Source organism: Pseudonaja textilis, chromosome 2, assembly GCF_049901715.1.
Source record: "Pseudonaja textilis isolate UNSWEBS1 chromosome 2, rPseTex1.2, whole genome shotgun sequence".
Classification (NCBI taxonomy): Eukaryota; Metazoa; Chordata; class Lepidosauria; order Squamata; family Elapidae; genus Pseudonaja; species Pseudonaja textilis.
This window is the reverse complement of record NC_141991.1, coordinates 5,293,015-5,317,827: the sequence shown is the minus strand read 5'-3', so window position 1 is coordinate 5,317,827 and position 24,813 is coordinate 5,293,015. Positions and strand designations below refer to the sequence as shown.

General features: G+C 47.2%; 1 protein-coding gene across 4 annotated transcripts; it reads left to right on the top strand.

Annotated features, from left to right (window-relative positions):
• The first annotated feature begins 4,414 nt into the window (after window positions 1-4,414).
• Window positions 4,415-24,561, top strand: LOC113450216 (uncharacterized). Of its 4 annotated transcripts, none has more exons than XM_026721382.2 (6): window positions 4,415-4,548; window positions 6,012-6,789; window positions 13,856-13,973; window positions 16,932-17,005; window positions 18,986-19,124; window positions 21,952-24,561. In XM_026721382.2, exons 2-6 carry the CDS (start codon window positions 6,064-6,066, stop codon window positions 22,788-22,790), a joined length of 1,896 nt encoding a protein of 631 aa, XP_026577167.2. In that variant the 5' UTR covers window positions 4,415-4,548; window positions 6,012-6,063; the 3' UTR covers window positions 22,791-24,561. The 4 variants fall into 4 exon arrangements, with proteins under 4 accessions (XP_026577167.2, XP_026577168.2, XP_026577169.2 ...); XM_087928074.1 differs by lacking the exon at window positions 4,415-4,548 and adding an exon at window positions 4,577-4,704; XM_026721383.2 differs by lacking the exon at window positions 16,932-17,005 and having other exon boundaries at window positions 13,856-14,017.
• Window positions 24,562-24,813: the final 252 nt, after the last annotated feature.

The following is a 24,813-nucleotide window of genomic DNA, read 5'->3' as shown; positions in this document are numbered from 1 at the left end:
GAATGGAACAATAGAGTAGAATAGTTGGAAACCCTACCATTTCAGACAGATGGCTGTCCGGTCTTTTCTTAAAAACCTCCAGTGATGGAGCAACCATAACTTCTTAAAGGAAACCATTCCACTGATTAATTCAAGGGTCTTCAAACTTGGCAAGTTTAAGATTTGTGGACTTCAACTCCCAGAACTCCCAAGCTAAGATGACTGGAGGAAGAATTCTGGGAGTGAAGTCTACAAGTCTTAAAGCTGTCAAGTTTGAAGACCCCTGGATTAATTGTTCTCACTGTTTCTTCTTAATTCTAGGTTGCATCTCTCCTTGATTAGCTTCCATCCATTGTTTTTTGTCTTGCCTTCTGGTGCTTTGGAAAATAAGTTGAACTTGACCCCCCTCTTCTTAGTGAATTGAGTAACAGGATAGCAGTATTGCAATATCTCAGGGGCTGCCCCAAAGAAGAGGGAGTCAAGCTATTCTCCAAAGCCCCCTGAGGGCAGGACAAGAAGCCATGGGTGGAAACTAATCAAGGAGAGAAGCAACCTAGAACTAAGGAGACATTTCCTGACAGTTAGAACAACTAATCATTGGAATGACTTGCTTCCAGAGTTGTGGATGTTCTAACACTGGAAGTTTTTAAGAAGAGATTAGACTAGACTAGAAGTTGAAGTCCACAAGTCTTAAAGTTGCAAAGTTTGGGGACCCCTGGTATAGACAGTATAGTTTGGTTTGGTTTGGTATGGTATAGTATAACATAGCATAGCATAGCATTGTATAGCACAGCACAGCACAGCACAGCACAGCACAGCATAGCACAGCACAGCACAGCACAGTATAGCATAGCATATATAGTACAGTATAGACTAGACTAGACTAGAAGTTGAAGTCCACAAGTCTTAAAGTTGCCAAGTTTAGAGACCCCTGGTATAAACAATATAGTTTGGTTTGGTTTGGTTTGGTTTGGTTTGTTTTGGTATGATATGGTATGGTATGGTATGGTATGGTATGGTATGGTGTCAGGTAGTGTAGTATAGTATAGCATAGCATAGTATAGTATATATAGTACAGTATAGACTAGACTAGGAGTTGAAGTCCACAAGTCTTAAAGTTTATTTATTTATTTTATTTATTTATTTGATTTGTCAATTGCTTACAAGATACAGGTAGAAGAATAAACATATAAGAAACAACATTTAAGAAACAACATTTTTCTTATAAGAAAAATAAAAAGAAACAATAGGACAGGGATGGCCTCTTAGGAAGGGAGTGAGGTCAATAGTAGACAGTCTAAGGTTAAAGTTTTGGGGGTTTGGGGAAGAACCACGGAGTCAGGTAGAGTATTCCAAACATTGACCACTCTGTTGCTGAAGTCGTATTTCCTGCAATCAAGTTTGGTGCGGTTTACCTTGAGTTTGTATCTATTGTTTGCTCTTGTGTTGTTATGGCTGAAGCTGAAGTATTCATTTGCAGGTAAGTCACTGCAATGTATGATTTTATATACCATACTTAGATCAGACCGAAGACGGCGTATTTCAAGATTTTCTAGGTCTAGAGTTTCAAGTCTGGTGGCATAAGGTATTCTGCAATGAGTAGAGGAGCGGAGAACTCTTCTTGTGAAATATTTCTGGACTTTTTAAATTGTGTTAATATCAGATGAATGATACATGATATACATGATAGTTGCCAAGTTTGGGGTATAGACAGTATAGTTTAGTATGGTATGGTATGGTATAGTATACAGTAATGATAGGGTCTGCTGCAGGGGGCTGGACTAGACCACCTCCAAGGTCCCTTCCAGCTCTATTCTAATCTACCACCCACCCCTGCCTCTCTTTGCCTGGAGATAAAGCGAGCCCGGAGCCTCTTGTTGACAAGCCCGCCTGGGGTGCAGAAAGAAGTGGACCCCATTAGGGGACTCCTTAGCCGCTTTTCCCAACCCCGAGTGCCCCCCAATTCCGGCAGGACCCGAAGAGATCCGAAGTGCCTCTCCCTCCTTCCACCGCCTCCACCCTGCTCCGCCCCCCACCCTGTGCGTCCCCGCCAGCGGTCATGTGATCCTCTTGCCACGCGACCCACTCACCCCTCTGCCGTACCCGAAGTGGCGAGGACCCCAGGCCCTCAAGGCCACTGAGGGAAACGAGGGAAGGAAAGATGGCGCACGCGGCGGGCGTTGCTCCTACTCTGCTGCTGCGACCGTTGTCTCCACCCGTGTTGGGGTGTTCCTGGGGCCACCGCCACCGCCGCCTTCTTTTGTCCCTGCTGGGCCCCGAGGGTAAAGCTGCGACGGTCGCAATTCCTCCCCCTTCCAGCCGCCGCTTTCGTTTGGAGAAAGGCGCACTGGGAAGGGACGAAGGATGGGAGGCCACTCAGAAATCCCGAGGGATTTGGAAGCCGGGGAGTGGGGAATCGCCCTTGGATGTCTATGGAGATGCTCAGTCCTCCAGGTCATGGTTGTCCCAAAGGTGCTTTTTTTTTTTTTTCAAGAGGCAACTGGACTTTCTGGTTTTTTTTCTTTGAAGACCTTTCGCTTCTCATCCAAGAAGCTTCTTCAGCTCTGACTGGGATGGTGGGGACTGGATCCATCGTCCATCCTTCCATTCCCCACCCTCCAGTCAGAGCTGAAGAAGCTTCTTGGATGAGAAGCGAAAGGTCTTCAAAGGAAAAACAAGGAAGTCTGGTTACTTCTTGGGGGGAAAAAAACAGCTTTGGGATACCCAACTTTAACTTCATAAGGCTGTAGCAACGTACAGATCCGTCCGGGGTGGTTTGACCACCAGAGTAGTACATAGCAAGATCTCGGTTCAAATCCAGTCTTTCCCCTGTGGAAAGGGAACTTCATGAGGACAGCGGTGACACCCAAGCAGGAAAAGCCCAAAGGGAACATCAGGCCAGCCATAAAACAAACTTGCATAGGAAAAGAGATTTAATAAAAGGTATTGAAAGAAGCCCCCTAGGCAAAAGCCAAGTAATTAAGAAAGCTAGGGAAACAAGAAAAAGAAATCCCTTACAAACAAAAGGTCATGCCAAATCAGCAAAACAAATAGACAAAAGACACAGAAATAAATTCCATAGCAGACAGGAGATTGCCACCAAACAAATATAAGAAAACATTAGGATGAAACTGATAATCCAATCAAACCACCCCGCGGAGTTTACCCTCTGGCAGAAATGAAGACAACCCCTAACAGGATTTAAAACATTAAGAAATACAAACACAAGCACACACACACAAAAGGAGAAAAAGGTATAAAAACCAGGGGTTTATTATACAAAGATGGCTAGCCCCGGTGTTCTGTATGGACATTAACATTCTCGAAATCCTGCAGCCCTGATTGGACGAGCGCGAAGCAACCGTATTGGTCGAGCGCGCGGCACTGATTGGCCGTTCGGAATCGACCGTGATTGGCCAAGCCGATCGCGGGCGATTCGAACGGCTGTCATTGGCCACGGCGCCCGGCCCCAGATCCATATAAGCCGCCGCATTCCCAGCCGGCGGCAGATTCTAAAACCTTAAATAAATGAGCTGAACAAAGTCACTGCCTCGCGTCTTTTGTGCATATCAGCCGATACGACACCCAGGAACGCAGACTTCTTGCTATCTCTTGCCTTCCTGAAAAATAAAAGGAACCCACTTCCAAGCAGTTGTCTGTGTCCTTGCACCGGAGCCCTCCCAGCAGGAAAACAGAATCCTCAGAAGAAAGGCATTTTCCAGCCTTTCAACACCCCAATTCCAGATTTGCATGTCACTATGTGAACCTCCCTGACTCCTCAAGGGTACTTGAAATGCCTCTCACGGAGGATGAGCCTGTGTCGCCTGCCTCTCACACTTGAAGCGCAAATTAATTGCTGTAGCAAAAAAGCGATTCCATGATGACCCCGGGACAGTGCAACCGTCATAAATGTGAGTCAGTTGTCAAGGAATCGTGACCGTGGGGATGTTAACAGGGTTGTAAGTGTGAAAAAGGGTCATAAGAAGCACCCCCCGTTGCCACTTCGAACAGTCACTAAGCAAACTGTTGTAAATCAAGGACTACCTACAGCTCTATATCACAGGCTGCGGCAACCAAGCGGAGAAGTTTTCTATCCTCCCTAAACTTCCAGCATCAGCTTCCCCTACAACAGGGGTCTCCAACCTTGGCAACTTTAAGACTTGTGGACTTCAACTCCCAGAATTCCTGAGCTGATATGGCTGGAGGAGGAATTCTGGGAGTTGAAGTCCACAAGTCTTAAAGTTGCCAAGGTTGGCGACCCCTGCCCTACAAGACTATCAAAGGAGAAGAGTAGCCATGCAGCAAGACGACCGCTAGGGGCAGTGGCGCGCAGAGCTAGCCCGAGGACAGAAAACGGAAGGAAAAAGACCAATGAAAAAGCAGAGGTGGGTTTTCCGGAAATGCCTCTCACTTCCGGTTTTTTTTTTCCCGGAGCGGCTACTTTCTATCCTGGAAGGAATCGCCTGGAGGAGTCAGGATTCCCGCTCCCCCCACCATCTCCTGCGGGCGTTGCTGAGCAACCGACAAGAGCAGCGGCCTGGACTTCCGCCGGGCTTCTAGTTACTTCCGGTACGGGTGGCCGCCTTGGGTCCCTTGCATGGGTGCTCCCTCAGGCGGGGTGGAGAGAAAGACGCCGTGCGGAAAGGGGGCGAGGGGGCCAGGCCTTTCCTTGAGAGATTGAAGTCAGCTTGAGGGCCGCGCTGGGCCCGCCTGGTTCAGCTTGAGGTGGGATGGAGCCCCAGGCGTTTCCCCACCCTTCACTCCGGCTCGTTTAGTGACGGTTGAAAGTGACATGACTGGGGGAAAAAAAGTGACTGGTGACCATTTTTCACGCTTGCGACCGTTGTGGCGGGGGGGGTGGGCGTGCGGAGCAGCCTCTCAGGGAAAGGATTGGGAGAACAAGGGATGCCTCCTGGGCCTTCTTCCCTTCTCCCATAGAATACAGGTAGTCCTCGACGCACGACAATCCGTTTAATGACCATTCAGTGTTACAAAGGCACTGAAAAAAGTGACTTGTGACCGTTTTTCCACATGTATGACCTTGATCAAGGGATTGAAAACTGAGGTGCTTGCCCTCTGGCTCTTAGTTATGACCTTTGCTGCATCCCTTTAGTGACCTCCTGACAAGCAAAATCAATGGAGAAGCCAGAGTCACCTAACAAACCAGGTTGACAACTGAACGACCAAAATGGAGGCCCAAATTGCTGCTGCTGAGCGAGGCGTTTGTTAAAGCAAGCTTTGTCCCATTCTGCGACCTTTCTTGCCACGGTCGTTAAGCGAATCGTTGCAGTTGTTAAGTTAGTAACGTGTTTGTGAAGGGAACCTGGCTTCCCCATTTAACTTTGCTCGTCAGAAGGTCTCAAAAGATGATTACATGATCCTGGGACGCTGCAACGGGCATAAGTAGGGATGGTAGACAAACACCCGCATTTTGGTCGCGTAACCGTGGGAGTGCTACAACAGTTGTACGTGTGAAAAATGGCCACAAGTCGCTTTTTTCAGTGATGTAACTTGGAACAGTCACTAAATGAACTGCTATAAGTCGAGAGTAACTTGTCAAGTTACCCTGTCTGGGTCCTGCCTGCATGGTGCTCTTCCATTATTAAAGAGATGAGGTGCAAAAGATGAAAGGATAGTGGGAATAAAATGGATATATGTGGTAGGACTGGCTGTTGAAAGGATACAGTGATGACTTAGTTCCTCTGGGTTACGTTGTATCATATTTTCTTTTATATTTTGGAGCAGAAAAGCAGCTTCCTTTTAGCTTCCTTTTTCATTTGTAGGAAGCTGTCGCCCAGAATCTTCCAACATTAAAGGCGATTCTTTTAAATCTTCTCCTTCTTTTGATATGCATCATGTGATTAAAAAGTAATTACTTCCTGATTGGATAAATGAAAAAAAAATCAAAAGACTTTATTTGAACATGAACTATTTTTTTCAAAAAAAAAATTCACAATCTAATAGCTTACTAATTGGTACTGAGATCAAAAAGATCAACTGCATTTTATAATTGTACTTATAAATTCCCTCAGATATCTAATTGAAATATGATGTATTGAAAAACAAACCATTGCTGTGAAAGCAATGGACGAGCCAAGAGTTGCTGAGACGGATCGGGAACCAGGAGGAACGGAAAAAAACACCAGTGGAGTTTATCACCAACATAAGACGGAGCGCCTGGGATGGGGAGCGTCCCAACCTTGCCGAAGGGAGACCCGTCACAGGATGCAGGGGCGCTGGGAAGCGCAGCTCCAGCAGTTCCTGAAATCTGTGCAGCCCATTTTAGCAGGACGGGGAAGCTCTGGGACGTCGGAGGCTTCTCCCTGGGAGGACACCAAGGAGTTTCTGGCCTCCTTTGAGCAAGTGGCCAAAGCTTGCCGATGGCCTCGGGACCAGTGGGCGGCCCATCTCCTGCCAGCCCTGAGCGGAGAAGCGGAAGAGGCCTTCCGAGGCCTGGAAGCCAGAGAGCAGGAGAGCTATGAGAAGGTGAAGGCCGCCATCTTACGGGCGGAAGCCCTGAGAACGGAGAGGCAGCGGCAGCATTTTCGGCAGTTCTGCTGCCAAGTGGTAGAGGATCCCCGGAGGATCCACAGCCAACTCCGGGAGCTTTGCCGCCAGTGGCTGAAGCCGGAGAGACGCACCAAGGAGCAGATCCTGGAGCTGCTGATCCTGGAGCAGTTCCTGGCCAGTCTCCCACCGGAGCTGCGGAGTTGGATCCAAGCCAGGAGGCCGGAGTCATGTTCCCAGGCGGTGGCCCTGGTGGAGGACTTCCTGATGAGTCAACAGGAGGCCAAGACCAGGATATCTCAGGTGGGTTTTACTATCCAGATCCTCAAGTTTCTAACAGGTCACGCAGTGCTGGTCATGCAGTGCTGAATCACCTTCAGTTATTAATTGAAACCTGAGAGCATTGAATAATTTGAGATGTTATTTTTTAGAAGATTATTCTAAATAAGAACATGGCTGCAATCTCTCTCTTTGTACTCTCATCGGTATGTCGATAATTAGTTACAGCCTTCTCAATTCCATAATATTTTGAATAATATTATATGTAAAACTCTTTCAAGAATGGTTCAAGTTCACTAATTTATGAGGAAAGAGTAGCACTGAAAAAAGTTACTTCTGACTTCTTGATGAGTCATTTTTCATATTTATGGCTCTTGCAGCATCCTGTGATGACCCGGGGCATGGCCAAAGGCAACACAGTCAGATAATTAAGAAGAGTCCCTTTATTATCTCCAACTTTGCCCACAATGTCCAAGTTAGCTTCTGGCAGGAGAAAAAAACTCCCCCAAGAACAGCCTTTGACTGTAGAATATGAAGTCCAAAACAGGGGAAACACAAACTGTAACTTAAATTCCAAACAAGCCAAACTGAAGTAATTAGTTTGGTAGGACAGGAGCAAGAATTTCAGACTTGAAAGCACGGCAAAACTCACACAGTTGGGAAGATGCCAGGAACACAGATAAACCACTACAACACAGGATAAAGTCACATTTGCTCCCAGCAGCCTGCCATAGGCAGCTTGCCTTTTTTTAAACACTGTGTTCCCAGCTGCAGCTAATGAAGGGAATCAGGGCTCTTTCCTCCCCCATAAGCCACACAACCCACATTGTTCCCTTCTCTGTTCCTCCCTGCGTGCCCTAGGATGAAGCTGGGCCTGGGTCTTCCTCTGAACCCCCTCTCCCTTGTTCTACTTCTCCCCTGCTCTGCCCAGCCGGACTTTGACTTTCCCCAGCCTCCTTCGGAACCACACTCGCACTCCCTGTCAGCTCTTCCTCTCAGATTCAGACTCCGATGGGGGCATGACACACCCCCATGGTCACGTCATTTGCATTCAGATGCTTGACAAGTGACTCACGTGACGGTTGCAGTGTCCTGAGGTCATGGGATCACTTTGTGCGACCTTTTGACAAGCAAAGTCAATGGGGAAGCCAGATTCACTTCACCGTGTGTGACTAATTTAACAACTGCAGTGATTCGTTTAACAAGCGTGGCAAGAAAAGTTGCAAAGTCATTAGTTACGTATCATCCTAAGGCCCAAACTTTTGAACTGTGGAGGCTGAATTCTTACAACACAGGTAGTTCTCAATTTACATCCAAAATCGGGACCAGAGCAGCCGTTGTTAATCAGTGCAGTCAATGATGTGACTTGAGCACAATTTTATGGCCATCTTTGCCACGGCCATTAAGTGACATGATCGATAAGTGAATCCGACTTCCCTCATTGACTTTCCTAGCCAGAATCCCACCCTAGGAAAGTTGCAAATGGCAATCACATGACCCTGGGACCATCACAAATAACAGGGTGGTCGCCAAGTGCCCAGATTTTGATCACATGACCAATAGAACTGCAGCTGTTATAGGTTTAAGAACCAATCAGAGGTCACTGTTTCTAACACTTGTAGTTTTTCTTTTAATTTTTAAAAAGTTTTTCTTTATTAAACAAACACACACAAACACAAAATACATTAAAAACGTTGAACCTGGCACAGTCATTCCTAACATCAATCTTTGTCATTGCTAAATCCAATAATAATAATAATACATAATTTCATTCCATATACATTAAATATACATTCTTTATTCTCCTGAATCTTCCTCATCTCTAGCCAACCATAAAATTTGTCCCATATTTTATAATAATCCAAATCCTCTTTATTTTTTAGTTCCTTTGTTAGTTTATCCATTTTTGCGCACATCGTAATTTTCTTCAATATTTCAAATTCATTTGGGGTATCTTTACTTTTCCAATTCTGTGTGTACGCCAATCTTGCTGCAGTGATTATATGAATTATTAAATATATGTTTTCTTTATCATATTTCCTTGCATTAATCCCCAGCAGAAAGAACTCTGGCCTGTGTTCTATTTTCATTCCACAAATTTCTTCTAACCACTTGTAACACCACTGTAGTTTGGAGCAGCCATTAAATGAATGCTTGTGAATCGAGGACTAGCTGTAAATTAGTGAGCCAGAGGAGCTGTGGTGTCTTCCCCTGGACGATTTCCCAGATACCCATCTCAGCTGAGCTGGAGGATGAACCTGAGTTAATTGATGGCTCCTCCGGAAGGGGCTTGGCTGAGGCTCCAGCTAGGGAAAGCATGCAGTTGCAGACATCAATCAATCAATCAATCAATCAATCAATCGGAATAGAGCTGGAAGGGACCTTGGGGGTCTTCAGTCCAAGCAGGAGATCGTATACCAGGGTGTCAAATTCAAGGCCCAAGGGGCGGGTGCTTAGACCTGGTCCGTGGGATCACTCTGGAAACAGCAAAGGACTGACCCGCAGTGCCTCTGCCAGCAAAAACGGAGCTCGGGAGGGCTGTGTACGGCCCTCCCGAGGTCCGTTTTCGCTGGCAGAGGGTTGCAATACACCATCGCAGCCGAAAACGGAGCTCGGGAGCCCGTTTTTGCTGGCAGAGCGCTCAGGCCACCACAGGTGCCCCCCCGACATGAGTGACATCAAGTTGGCCACGCCCAGCCTGGCCATGCCCACGCCCAGCTCCCCCCAAGGTCAAGCACAACTCTGATGTGGGGCCCTCAAGGATATTGAGTTTGACGCCCCTGTCCTATACCATTTGAGACAAGGGACTGTCCAGCCTCATCTTCAAAACCGCCAGTGATGAAGCAGCCACAGCTTCTGTAGGCAAAGCTGTTCCACTGGTTAATTGTCTTCACTGTGAGGACAGTGTCTCCTTAATACCAGGTTGCTTTGCTCCTTAAATTAATTTAATGTAATTAGCCTGGTTAAACTTGCTTAGTTTAATGATCTTATGATGGTCAGAGAAGAGGAGGAACAACTGCCTTCTACATCTGATCTGAGAACACGTAGGCCAGAAAAAAGGCAGGAGCCAAGAAAGTCAGCTAGACCAGGGGTCCCCAACCACCAGGCGGCAGACCGGTCCCGGTCCGTGGAACATTTCCTACCGGGCCGCCGGTTTGCTGGGCGCCGCCATCTTGTTTGACGAGAAAGTGCTTCCGGGTGAGCTTTTCCGGTTGGAAAGCGGCATTTGGGTCCTGAAGGAATCCTCGCGCCTTAGTTTCATCGAAGGGGAAGCGGCGGCTTCGAACGAAACTAAGGTGCGAGGATTCTTTCAGCACCCAAGGCAAGGCGAGCCGAGCGACCGTCCCGAAGCGAAGCCCATCGACAAAGGTACAGAGGAGGAGTTGAAGGTGGCGGGGAGAAGCGGGGGACAGCTGGCTGGCCGGTTGCTCGGCTCGCCTTGCCTTGTCATGCGTGCTGATGCCGTTACCGGGGCGCGGATCATTTTGTGATGCCGGTACTGGGCCGTGGCACAAAAAAGGTTGGGGGCCACTGAGCTAGACTACTCTTCTTGATATGGCTGCACCAGGAGCTGGCTATTTAGCACTGCAGACAGGGGGAAGTGCTGCTGGGAACAACTTGTTTGTTTCCTACCCTGTTTCCCCAACAATATGGCCTCCCCCAATAGGAAGTCCCAGCATGTTTTATAGGCATGAAATGAAATTAAGCCCCTCCCCCCAAATTAAGGCCTACATTAAAACGTGCGAAATGGGGGGGAATGGTGGGGGGGGGCTTGCGGTTAGGAAGTACTTTTGTTGCACACCCGGATATGGTGCTGCCTGCGTTGACCCCGATACGACGTGCCCCACCAACGGCGAGGTCAACCTCCAAGCCGTCGCTGCCCACCTGCCTGAAGATGCAAGTGGGGGGGAATTAAATCACCCCCGAAAAGACGACCTAGCCATTTTTTCGGGGCTCAAAAAAAATAAAAAAGACCCGGCCTTATTATATGAGAAACACGGTAGCTGTGCGTTTTCCGGTCGTGGTGATTCCTGCTCTGCTTTGGACTGACGCCCTGCCTTGACTTTGAAGTTGTCTTGAAAACTCTGCCCTTCGCTTGACTGATCGTGGGTTTCAGTTGGCTTGGTGGATTTATTCTGTTTGAGGGACTTTCAAGTGTTTTGCAGACTCTTATGCCATTGCTCTGGGGGTTAACATTGGTCGGCTCGAGACTGGACTTAATTAGGACAATTCAGGGGGTGGGGTTGGTGAAGGGAATTGCTGAGGAGTATTACTATACTCCCTACACCACAGTGTACAGCAGGGGTGGGGAAACTACGGCCCGTGGGCCACATCTGTCCCGTTGGTCATTTTAATACAGCCCGCCTCTGAAAAAAAAAATCCCCTCTGAAAAAAAAATTGGGGCCGGCCAAAAGAGACCCCGCGCCGCACGCCATAAAATTGCACGCACAACACTGAGCTGGGCAGCCGCTTCCCTGGTGGTGGGGCCGAGATCGCCGCGCAGGGAACACCCACTGCTTTCCCTCCGCCCGGGCTCCGCTCAGGTGTCCGTCTGGGGCTGTCAGGAGTTGCTACCGCAGGCACAGCTCCGCGTGGCTCCAGTCCCGCGTTGCCTTGGGAAAGGAAAGGCAAAACCAGGAGCCGCGGAGCCTGAGCCTCCGGTGCCGCTGCTGCCGGTGCAAAGCGCCACCGCGGCTCTTCCTTTTTGCCTTTCCCTTCCTGAGACAACGCGGGACTGGAGCCGCGCGGAGCTGCACCGGCGATAGCAACTCCTGATTCAGGGGGCCTCCGAGGGGAGGGGAAGGAGGAGAAGAAGGGGGGGAGGGCAATTCCCAAAAAATCTTGTGCTGACCCGGCCCATCTGTCAAATTTTAAAAGTCAATGTGGCCCCCGAGCCAGAAAGTTTGCCCACCCCTGGTGTACAGTGTGTGAGTGAGCAGGGCAGCCCAGCAGCTAACCATCACATATTGAATTGGCAAAAATTCAGCGGAGGATGTTTTGTAAGCCACCCAGGATTACGGTGCGTGAGGTGGGCTACTATAGAAGACTTTTAAATAGAATAGAATACTTTATTGGCCAAATGTGATTGGACACCCAAGGAATTTGTCTTTGGTGCATATGCTCTCTGTATGCATAAAAAGAAAAGATACATTCGTCAAGAGTCATCAGGTGCAGCACTTTATAATAGTCATAGGGTACAATAGGCAATTAAATCATACTAGGATACAGGCCGTATAAATCATAAGGATACAAGCGACAAAGTTAGTCATACAGTCACAAGTGGGAGGGGATGGGTGATAAGGAGTGATGAGAAAGTTAATAGCAACAGTAGTGGAGACTTTCTAAATAGTTGGACAGTGTTGAGGGAATTATTTATTTAGCAGAGTGATGGTGTTTGGGAAAAAAAATTGTCCTTGTGTCTAGTTGTTCTGATACGCAGTGCTCTATAACGTCATTTTAAGGGAAGGAGTTGAAACAGTTTACGTCCAGGATGTGAGGGGTCTATAAATATTTTCACAGTCCTCTTTTTGACTCGTGCAGTATACAGGTCCTTGATGGAAGGCAGGTTGGAAGTAATTGTTTTTTTCTGCAGTCCTAATTACTCTCTGAAGTCTGTGCCTGTCCTATTGGGTTGCAGAACCAAACCAGACCGTTATAGAGGTGCTGATGACAGACTCAATAATTCCTCTGTGGACCTGTATCATAAATAAATAAAATAAACTGTATCAAATAAATAAAAGGGGTGTTAATGCAGTAATATTGCTGCACTTTGTCTCAAATATATCCTGGCACTGGTAGAAGGGACTTGGCAATCTCATCCTTATAATTAGACAGCTAATTGACTTTCAAAGAGCCTGATTATTTTTTTAAAAAAAAAAGCTGCTGTGATCTCCTTTTTTGCTGAAAAATCAGAAACCATGTTACCCTCTGAACTTCTCTCTCCCATTGTACCACTGTTTCCTGCTACAAAGGTGTTTTTCAGGAGGGAAGTGGATTTTCTAGTTTTTTCTTTGAAGAAGTTTCTCTTCTCACCCAAGAAGCTTCTTCAACTCTGACTGGATGGTGGGGAATGGAAGGATTTATACTCCTTGCAAACAGCAGGTCATTTGCATTCTTTTGAGAGAATCGTTGAAGCCACTTGGGGGTTTGTCTGTGTCCTCAGGGTCACCTGAGTGGTGCAAATGGGAGTGGAGCCTCCATGGAACTGCTGAAAGGACGGTTATGAAGCTGAGATTTGTGCAGGATGTTTTTCGCCCTGTGGTTTCGTCACTGTTGAAGGCAGGTGCAGGCTGTTGGGCAGGAGTTTGTGTTGTTCGCGTCTTTAACTTGAAACGCAAATGGTTCCTGTAGTCTGCAATTTTTCTCTGTAAATCCTTTCCTACGCCACCAAGTGGCCTCAATGCAAATGACCAGCTGCCTGCAAGGAGTATAAATCCTTCCATTCCCCACCAACCAATTGAGAGTTGAAGAAGCTTGGATGAGAAGTAAAATGTCTTCAAAGGAAACAAAAAACCAGAAAGTCTAGTTCAGGGGTTCCCAACCACCGGGCCCCGGATCGGTACTGGTCCGTGGATCATTTTGTACCGGGCCGCCTACTTTGCTTGGGCGCCGCCATCTTGTTTTGACGGCGCTTGTGAAAGTGCTTCCGGGTGAGCTTGTCGGTCGTCGGTTGGATGGAAAGCGGCGTTTGAGTGCTGAAGGAATCCTCGCGCCTTAGTTTTGTCGAAGGGGGGCGGCTTCGAATGAATAGCCATCCTGATGGCGGTGGAGTCTCGCGTTACTCAGGAGGAGATTAAGAAAGAGCCTGAAAAGCCCATCGACCGCGAGAAGGTACAAAGGAGGAGTTGAAGGTGGCGGGGAGAAACGGGGGACGGCTGGCCGGCCGGTCGCTCAGCTTGCCTTGCGTTGATCGTGCGTGCTGATGCCGGTACCGGTTCGTGGATCATTTTGTGATGCCGGTACCGGGCCGTGATACAAAAAAGGTTGGGACCACTGGTCTAGTTGCCTCTTGAAAAAAAAAAGCACCTTTGGGACAACCACGACCTAGGATGACTGAGGACCTCCATAGACGTTCTGTTTCCTGTTTCAGAGTCCATTCAAAGAAGAGCCGGTGGACTTCCCGGTAGCAGAGAACGAGGAGGCCCTGAATGCCGCAAAGGGACCAGTCCGTGGTGAACCTGAGCCAGATGTGGATGCCAAATTGCTGGGTCAGAAATCAGCAGCTCTTAAATTTTCCTCTGCTTTTCCTTTTGTGAGTTTTTACGGGTGGCCGGCCCAATTTGGGGTGGGGCGGGGAGGGGGAGGAGCCAGGGGCAAAATTCCTTCAACCTCTTCAGCCTTGTGGAGGAGATAATTGGGGAAACGAAAGTCGATCGTGGAGGGTCAGAAAAGCTGGACCAGCTGAGTTCTAGAAGAACCGGATGCACCCTCTCTTCTGTCCTTGCATCTCTGGTCAGACCTGTAAAACGTTGGTAACGATGCACGCATGTAGATATGCATGTATGTATCCATCGGGGGGGTGAGATTCAATTTTTTTTAATAACCGGTTCTGTGGGTGTGGCTTAGTTGGTGGGTGTGGTTTGGTGGTCATGTGACTGGCTGGGCGTGGCCAACTCAATATCACTCACATGGAGGCACGCATCTCCTCGCCTGGCCTCTCATGACTGTGGGGATGCTGCAACAGTCGTAAGTGTGAAAAAGGGTCATAAGTCACTTTTTTCATTATAAAGCCATTATAACTTTGAATGTTCACTCCACACAAACAAAGGAGGGTAAAAAAACTCCAGAGAAGTTCCTGAGACAGGACATCTAGTCCTGTCAAGAATGTAATAAGGGTTAACTGAGAGGCAGTTTCTGTAAGCACCACCAGAATGTTTCCTTCCTGCCTTCCTTACAGGATTAGCCTGGTAATTTCTTCTAACAACCGGTTCTCTGAACTGCTTAGAATGTTAACAACCGGTTCTAGCGAATAGGTGCAAACCTGTAGAATCCCATCGATCACATTTTTTTATTTTCCCATCTCCTTCTCAATTCTTCAATATCTAATTCTTAGCTGAGCCGGTTCATCTTTTATGAAGGGTTTTTTTTTCTCTTCACAACAATAATTCATACAAGATCATTGTTGCAAAGAGTGCAGGACCTAAGTCTGTGATGGTGAACCTATGGCAGACGTGCCGGAAGTGGCACGCAGAGCCATTTCCCACGGCACGCGAGAGCTTGCCCGGAAGAGCCACATTGCGCTTATGCACGTGCCTTCTCCCCAACAGCTGATTGTCAGGTATCTGACGCAGGAGGCCGGGGCGCAGGAGACACGTGCGCATGCACAGAGATACGCAGCACCCACACTGGGGGTCGCGCGCACCTGCGCAGACATGGCACGGGGGTGATCACGCACACCTGCGCTGATGCACGGCACATGGAAGGGTGATCTCGTACGCAGGCCCAGAGAATGTGGTGGGGAATCGCGCACGCAGACACAGATGCGTGGCACGTGGCGGAGTTGTGTGGCAGGTGCACAGCGTGCAGCAAGGGGATCTCGCATGCATGCGCAGATGGGCAGCGTGCTGCAGGGGGATTTTGCACACATGCGCGGGACGGAGTGGGGTGGCAGCACGCATTGCCTTCTGGGCGCTGGCCTGCGAGCATTATCCGCAAGGGAGCCCCAAAAGGTTTGCCCCCACTGACCTTAATTGATAGGTTAATCTTTGGTATACAGATACGAGCACAGTGGAGGCCAACATTTCCATCACTAAGCAAGACAGTCATTAAGCAAGCTCTGCCCCATTCTGCGGTCTTTCTTGCCTTTGTCGTTAAGTGACTCACTGCAGTTGCTACGTTAGTCGCCCCATCGTTAAGCGGACCTGGCTTCCCTGTTGACTTTGCTTGCCAGAAGGTCACAAAAACAGATCACGTGACACACACACACACACACACACACACACACACACCAGAACACTGCAACCGTCATAAATATGAAGCGGTGGCCAAGCCTCTGAATTTTGATCACATGACCATGGGGAATTGCTGCAATGGTCATAAGTCACTTTTTTCCAGTGCCGTTGTAACTTCGAACGGTCACTAAACTTACAGTTATAAAGTTGAGGACTACCTGTTTAGTGATGGTACAGGCAAACTCTGCCCACTGCCAGGAGTTCAATCCTGATCGGCTCAAGATTGACTCAAGCCTTCCATCCTTCCGAGGGCGGTAAAATGAAAACTCAGATTGTTGGGGGGCAATAGGCTGACTCTGTAAACCGCTTAGAGAGGCCTGCAAAGCGGCATATAAGTCTAAGGGCTATTGCTGTGGCTACCTCACTGGGAAAGGCAATTAATTTAGGATGGTTAGTTTTGGTCAGCGGCCTGAATAGAAAAGGCTAGTTATGAACAAGAAAAACTAACCAGCAAAGGATGTTAAACAGGCAAGATTCCTTTTTTTCCCCCATGTACATGTATATATCCAAACTAAAACTATATTATACTTCATATATGTGGCTATGCACATTATTTATTTGTTTATTTATTTAATATATATGTTTATGTAGTATATATTGGAGGTGCTGACTCTTTGAGCACTGTATGCAGTGAAATTTCATTTTAATGTATGCCCATTAGTGTACATTCAAAGTGACAATAAAGTTGCTCTAAGTTCCAAGTCGAATAAGTCATGTTAATAAAAACCCTCCATCAAAAGGGGTCTGTTAGCTCTGCAAGGTAGTCCAGATAAGAAGCAGATAACTGTGAGTGTCAGCTCTGTCTTGATTGTAAGGTTATGTTAACATAATCTCGCAAAAAGGAAAATATTTCTTTCCTTTTGCTCTCCAGAAAACAAGGGAGGTTAGCTTTTGAAGGAGTTTCTCACACTCCTTCTCTGTGGGCTGAGATATCTTTTACCCATAGGTCTGCGACTTTCTCTTCTTTCTCCCAAGGCCATTCGCATCTACCGTTAGGATTCCTCCTGAATCCTGAGTAGAAAGAAGGTTTTGAAGTTTTTAAGCAGAAACACTTTCTCCTGTCATTTGATTTAGAGGCTGCTTCTCCTTAGAGCTTCCCCCCTATCCTCTTTTATAACATTTTTTTTTAACAAATAAACAAGGAAAAGACTTCCTATTTCAAAATTCCCTATTAAAAATCTCTCTCTCTCTCTCTTTTTTTTAAATTCTGCCCAGTCAATGGATTCAAACCTCCGGGTCTCTCTCTTTTGCTAACTCCTCCTGAAGAAGCAAAGACTGAAGGGAAAGAGGTATGGGCCATGTTTATGGTGTACGGGTAGTCCTCGACTTATGACCACAATGGAGTTGTGTGCTAAATGAGACAGTCGTTAAATGAGTTATGTTCCACTGGATGGCCTTTTTGCTGCAATTGTTGAGCAACAATCGCAGTCATTCAGCTAATAACATGTTAGTGTTCTGACCCAAACCCTTTTCCAATCAGAGAAAAACAAACCAAAGGGAACAGAAACCTTTTAATGATTTTTACGAATCCCCGGTTAAAAGGCTTCTGCAAATTAACTTTGATAAGCGCAAGCTTCGCCAAAACTGTGCGAGGCTGCCAAGAATAACAGATAAGGTTACCTAGAAATATTTCACAACGCAAGAGTCTTCAAATACCAACTAAGATACTGCAAGGTCCATGAGGCTCGAGTTTCAAAACGTCTTTGCTTCCTGCAAAGAACGTCCAATTCACAGCTGGCTTTTATCTTCTTGAAGGAGGGGCCATTTACCTTGCAACCTTACTCCCGAGTCGCCCATGCTGCTGCAGCTACTCTTTCCGGCGAGCAGCCCTGCGCGCACTTGGCACAGGCTCCTCGGGAACCTCCTCATCGCTGCTACCAGCCCCCACAATATCTGAAGGCAGCAGTCCCCTCCTTAATGGTTCTGGCCCCTCATCCTGAGTCCTCGCTCTCAGCCGTCCGCATCTGCTGCCAGCTAATCACAACAGCTAGTGAGTTGGTCACAGGGCTGTTAAGCGAATCTGGCTTTCCCCGTTGATGGTAGCTGGTCAGAGAGTCACAAAGGGGGAATCACATGACATTGCAACTATCCTAAATATGAGTCAGCTGCCGAGCGGCTGAATTTTGAGCCTATGAGCATACGGGAAGCAAGGGGCAATGGTTGTAAGCGTGAAAAACGGTCACGAGTCCCTTTTTTTCAGTGCTGCTGTTACATTGAACAGTCACCGAAAGAACGGTTGCAAATCAAGGACTACCTGTATATAGACCAGGGGGTCTGCAACCTTAAACACTCAAAAGAGTCATTTGGACCCATTTCCCACAGAAAACATGGAGCCACAAAACCCAGGTGGGCGTGGCCAACCCAACGTCACTCCCACTCAGTAACATGACACACACCTACCCAGTGTCAGGATTCCAGCACTTAACCCCATTTAAATCAGGAATCTCGAGCCAAACTTCTAAAACTTCCAAAGGATTTATTGAGAGTAAATATGCCGGCACTGCCTGGGTGTAGCCGACTCTGAGGCACATCGCTCATTGTCACCCTTGACCCTGTTTCCCCCACCAAGTATATCATAATTCATATTCTCCAACGAGACACATCCATAGCCCAGAGTCATCAATCATGCTCTCCAGTTAGAATTTTGAGCGACAGAAAGTTCAGTCACCTAGTTACTATCTTTGAAAACATTTATGGAATGCCCTTTCGGTTTTGCAAGCTGCCGCACTGCTTCCCCCTCCCTTTCTGTTTGCAACGCTAAAAAGACCATAGAAATATTTTATGAGTTGACACCCTGGTTTTGTGGTTCCCTGTGTTTTCTGTGAGAAATGGGTCTCTCTCTCTCTCACTCTCTCACTTTCTCCCGCTCCCTCTCTCTGTCCCGCTCCCTCTCATTTCTGTTTTTTGTGTTTTACCTTCTCAGGCCAGGCGAGGAGTGACCGGGAGGGGAGGGCAAGGGGTGGGGCCAGCGAGGGATGGGATCACCCAACAGGGAGCCACACCAGAGGGCCTAAAGAGGCTCCGGAGCCGTGGGTTGCTGACCCCCGACATAGACAGTTGTTTGTGGGCATCCAGGGCAGTTGTTTAGAGGAAAACAACTGTGCTCTGAGGAAGCTTGTCTTAACGCCGGGTTTTTTTTCAGGAAGAATCTTAATGGGAATGGTTAGTTTGTTTGATCCGCCATCGGCCTCAGGGAAGCGTGCCCGTCGTTGGCTGACGGTCACGCTGCAAAGTATGAAAAGGCTTGTTGCCTCTCTTGGTGTTTGCAGGGCTCCAGGGATTTCAAGGAAACTGGAGGGTCTCTGCAAATCGTCAAGCAGCGCCTGACCCAACCAGGCCTCCAACAGACGACGCTCTGGCAAGTCCTGCAGGAGGCCGACGCCGCCACAGACAGAGATCCAAAGACAGGTATTCCTCGACTTCACCACAACAGTTCATGTAGTGATCGGCCTTGAAGAAAGCGACTGCTGGGACTGTGTATTCCACACTTAACGACTGTTGCAATCTTCCCCAGAGTCACGGAATCAAAGTTCAAAGGCTTGGCAACTGGTTCCTATTTATGACGGTTGCAATGTCCTGGGGTGGGTGGGTATCGTGGGATCCCCTTTGGCGGCCTTCTGACAAGCAAAGTCCATGGGAGAACCAGATTCCCTTAACAGCCATGCTGCTAATTCAACAGCTGCAGCGATTCACTTAGCAACCGTGGCAAGAAAGGTCATAAGATGGGACAAAGCTCAGGGAATATTTTTTTTTCCCCTTAACAACATAACGTTTTGAGTTGTAAGCCAAGGACTTATACTGTATTTGCAGATGTCATTTGATTAGATTTAATTTCTGATTTTTTAGACCGGAAGGGAATTTGTAGACTATTTTCCATCCCGTAACATAAAATGGATGCTAAACCTCTTCCCACTTAGTCGAGTTAAATATAAATCTGGGAGGATACAATATGGGGAGTCCTCGACTCATTTAGTGACCACTCAAAGTTATAATGGCACTGAAAAAAGTGACTTATGACCGTTTTTCACACTTAATGACCACTGCAGCTGTTCTGACTCAAACCTTGTTCCAAGTAAACAAACACCAAACAGATAAAAGCAAAACCTTTTAATGCCTCTTTGCAAATTCCTTTAAGTTACGGTTAAAAGGTATTAAAACTAATTGTCTCTGATAAGAACGAGCCTTGCCAAGGTCGTGGAAGGCCGCCAAGAACACTAGATAAAGTTGCCAAGGAATATTTCAAACACAAAGAGTCTCCAAACACCAACCAAGATATTCCGAACATCCACGAGGTTTGAGGGCAAAAACTTCTTTGCTTCCTGCAAAGAACTCCAGTTTCTCAGCTGGCTTTTATCCCTTATGGGAGGGGCCATCACCTTGCAGCCTTACTCCCGAGTCGCCCATGCTGCTGCAGCTGCTCTTTCCTTCAAGCAGCCCTGCGTGCACGTGCACTGGGCACAGGCTCCTCGGGGGCCTCTGCCTCATTGCTGCCAGCCTCCACAATCTCCGAAGGCAGCACTCCACTCCCTGATGGTCCTGGCCCCATCCCTACATCACACGCAGGCTCCTCGTGCGAGACCTCGCTCTCCGAGACCTCAGCTGTCTGCACCTGCTGCTGGCGAACCACAAGAGCAGCGTCCCCACGGTAATGTGATCAAAATTTGGATGCTTGGCAACTGGTATCTATTTAAGACCGGGGGAAGGTGGCAACCCCCAGTTCGTGGACTGGCACTGGTCCATGGCATGCCAGGAGCAGGGCTACGCAAACAAGTGAAACCCCACCCACAAAACGCAGGCAGCACACAAAACCACACCTCCTCCAGTCTGCAGAAAAAGCTTCCTCCACAGAACTGGTCCTTAGTGCCCAAAAGGTTGGGTGGGGGTCCTGTTTATGACCATGGCACTGTCCCTTTGCGACCTCCTGACAAGCAAAGTCAATGGGGAAGGCCAGGGAGTCACCTTGAACAACCCTGTGACTAATCTGAACAACTGCAGTGATGCCCCGAAGGGCCAAATGTGGCAAGAAAAGTCATACAACGGGGCAGAATTCACTTCGCAAATATTTCACTTCGCAACATAAATTTTGGGCTCCATTGTGGTCGTACGTTGAGGACTACTTGTACTGCTTGTTTGGTTTTATTTATTAATTTATTTTTTGGCAAGAGTTGGTGTACCTTATTTGAATAGAATTCTTTATGGGCCAAGTGTGGTTGGATACACAAGGAATTTGTCTTGGTGGAAATGCTCTCAGTGTACATAAAAGAAAAGACACATTTGTCAAGAGTCAAGAATCATCAGGTACAACACTTAATAATAGTCATAGGGTACAAATAAGCAATCAAATCATACTAGAAAACAGTCAATATAGGTCATAAGGATACAAGCGACAAAGTTACAGTCATACAGTCACAAGTGGGAGGGGATGGGTGATAAGGAATGATGAGAAGGTTAATAGTAATAGTGCAGAATAGGGATGGAGAGAGAGAGAATAGATAGGTAGCTGGATGGGTAGGTAGGTAAGTAGATTTGAGGGATGGATGGATAGGATAGATAGGATAGGATAGAGATAATAGGTAGGTAGATGGTAGGTATATTGGATGGATGGATAGATATAGATAATATGAAGGTATATTGGATGGATGGATAGGATAGAGATAATAGGTAGGTAGATGATAGGTAGATTAGATGGATGGATAGATATAGATAATAGGAAGGTAGATTGGATGGATGGATCGATAGGATAGGATAGAGATAATAGGTAGGTAGATGATAGGTAGATTAGATGGATGGATGGATGGATAGGGTAGAGATAATAGGTAGATTAGATGGATGGATGGATAGATATAGATAATATGAAGGTAGATTAGATGGATGGATGGATAGAGAATAGAATAGAATAGAATTCTTTTTATTGGCCAAGTGTGATTGGACACACAAGGAATTTGTCTTGGTGCAAATGCTCTCAGCGTACATAAAAAAAAGATTTACCCTTTAGCACAGCGTTCCCCAAGCTTTGCAGACCATGAGGGGAGTTGGATGGTTCTGGGTGAGTGGGGCGCCCAGCTGCATTTGCACATGCAGGTGGAACTGCGCACGCACACCTCTTCACCCCTGTCCACAGCCCGCTTCCGCAGCCCAGTTTCCAGCAGGTTGCAGCCCAGTACCGGGCTGCGGCTCAAGGGTTGGGTACCCTTGCTTTAGCAGCCCCATTAACGTGCCTCTTTTGTTTCCCCAGGGAATGAAATGGGAGATTACATCAAAGTTGAGATTGCTCGGGATGGAGAAAGTGAAACGGAAGATGCTTGCAGGACGGAGCCACAGGCCGGCTACAGCCACGTGCCTGTAAAAGGCGAGAAGCCGGGCGGAAGATCCGAGCCACGAAAGCCGCAAGATGGAACAGAAAAGGAACGTCGTGAGCAGGCCGTTCATCGGAAGGGATACCAGAGGACTCCCCTTCCACATTCCTTTCCTAGGGAGGGCAGTCATGGGGTCCCGAAACTCCTCTCGGACAAACCACCCTCCCTAAAGAGACCCCGCACCAGTCCGGAGCACAGCGTGGTGTGGGACCACTTTGAGTTGGATTCCGAGGACCCCTGCTACGGCGTCTGCGCCCATTGCAAGAGGCGGATCAGCCGAGGCAGGAATTCGAAACGTTTTTCGACGTCGGGGCTGCTGAAACATCTGCAGAGGCATCACGCCAACTTTGTCCCAGCTGTCGTTACCGTGCCTCAAACTGCGTTGCCAGCTAGCAGAAAGGCGAAGGGATCTGTCCTGCCGCAGTGCTGGACAGTGCAGAAGTCGCCCGGGAAAAGGCAGGCAGGTCCAAAGCCACTGGAAGCGCCCTCTGCTGTTGATCAGACGGTGGCTCTGGATGACCAGCCCTTCCACCTGGTGGAAGAGGCAGGTTTCCAGCACCTCTTGAAGTTGCTTGCCCCCAAATATAAAATCCCATCCTGTACCGCCTTCAGCAGACAGATTGTGCCCTCCCTCCATCAGGCCTGCAGGGGGGAGGCCTTGGGGATGCTTCAAACCCCAGGACCCGCTGCCAGCGTGAACATGAGCTCCGATGAATGAATGAGAGAGCCTGTTTTCTTCCTTCCTTTGATCTTCCGTTGCTCCTGTGAGCACCTGTAGGGGGCCCATTGCTGGTCGGTGGTTGCGTAACCCATTTTAATTCACCGATTAAATCCATCACACCCCCATAATTGAAATAATAATAGGTAAACGCGTCAGCCAAATATAGAAAAGCAACGGAAAATGTGAAATAAACTATGCCTTGTATATAAGAAAAAAGGTTAGAGCATAAAAGATAGATCCATTGCAGTGTCAGGACAGAAGAGTATTATTAATAAAAGAGCCCTGGTGGCACAGTGGTTAGAATGCAGTATTGCAGAACAACTCTGCCCACTGCCGGGAGTTCGATCCCATCCGGCTTAAGGTTGACTCAGCTTCCATCCTTCTAAGGTTGGTAAAATGAGGCCCTAGATTGTTGGGGGCCATATGTTCTCTAAACAGCTTAGAGAGGGGCTGTAAAAGCACTGTGAAGCGGGATAATATAATCTAACTGCTATTGCTAATATGAACCAATGACTGGCGAACAGAGAAGACGCTTACAAATCCCTAACTTTCTTCCACTGTTAAACTAACTTCAGAATTCTGGGCAAACGGGTAACAAATCCCATTTGCCACTCCACTGGAGAGTGCAAAAGTTTTTACCTCTTGTTCAGCAGAAGGGGTGGGAAAACTGATGTATGTATTACAGATTCCCACATGACAGTTCAAAGGTAGAAGTGTTTAGAAAATACAGAAAACAGCAAGGTTACGGAAGAAATCATTTCTATAAAGTGGTCAGAAAAGAACAATGGTTGTGCATTTTATTTAAGAGGAAGAAAACTTCTGAAACCGCAGTAATCCGCTTCCAGATTCCTAATGTGTATTACACACCTGCCTTTTCTCTCACATAGACCCTTTGTAGAGGTCTCCAAAATACCTGTGTGATATTGCTTATGCAGTAAGCAAATAAATTTGTCCCAATTTATACACATTTTATACTAATTACTAGATGCGGGAGGCGCCGTGGCTCAGCAGTTAAGATGCTCAGTGGCCTTGAAACAGAGATGAGCACCACCAGGTATAGTCAGCTACGCCTAATGCAGTAAAATCCATCAGTTGTCCTTTAACTAGATCAAAGAGTTAATTTCTTGATGGCCCTTCTTAATTACCACCTCCTTCCCTTGCCTTGAGATTTCTTCGTAGGAAGCAAGAATCCTGTTCTTAGATCCCCTCCTCTTCTTGGCTGAAAAGGAAGTGACCTTTCAGCCCCTCCAGATTTTGACATTCAAGCCTTAACCAGACCTTGGAAATGGTTAAGAATGAAAATTGAGATAGTAAAGATGAAAATAACCCTGAAGTGTAATATTGCACTAATTAAAAACATAACATGGATGCTGATTGAACAGACTTGACAAGTAAAATGAATGCTCATTCCCAAAGATGTAAAACATTTTTATACATCTCTGTTTAACCACTAAAGATAAAAATTTCAGAATAGTTTGGTGCAGAAAATCCAAGTAACAACTGCCTAAAGCAAAATGTATTTAATGTCAAACTGCTTGAAATCTTTTTCTCAACTTTTGTCTGCTTGTCTTTTTTTTTACACTCCGCACTGTTTTGTAATGATAAATTCTCATTGTTTCTTTTTAAGTGCTTGCTTTAGTTTAATTCCTCATTCTAAACTTCCTTATAGCTTTGACTTAAGGTTCAAGTAGCTCTTAATGAATCCTTCTTGGACTCAAGATTGTGAGATTGGTTGTTGAAGCAAATAAATCAACCTTCTGCAAAGATCTCTCTTCCGGTCTGCATCTTTAATGACTGAGTGGCCGGGGACTGAACAGTGGGGGAATGGAATCAGCAACTCCTTGCAGACAGCTGGTCATTTCCATTCTTTTAGAGAGTTGTTGAGGCCACTTGGAGGCATCCGAATGGTGCAGGAGTATGAACGAATTTCTAGAGAGAAAAACTGCAGATTACAGGAACCCTTTGGAGACAACACAGAATCATCCCCAATAGCCTGCCCTCGTGTTCAAAAGCTAAAGGA

Bases quoted from the DNA above. Each gene is read 5' to 3' on its own strand.
- LOC113450216 (XM_026721382.2), top strand. From the start codon at position 6,064: ATGGACGAGCCAAGAGTTGCTGAGACGGATCGGGAACCAGGAGGAACG. The intron at 13,974-16,931 runs GTCAGAAATCAG...AATTCTGCCCAG, and splicing joins TGTGGATGCCAAATTGCTGG to TCAATGGATTCAAACCTCCG. The intron at 19,125-21,951 runs GTATTCCTCGAC...TTGTTTCCCCAG, and splicing joins AGACAGAGATCCAAAGACAG to GGAATGAAATGGGAGATTAC.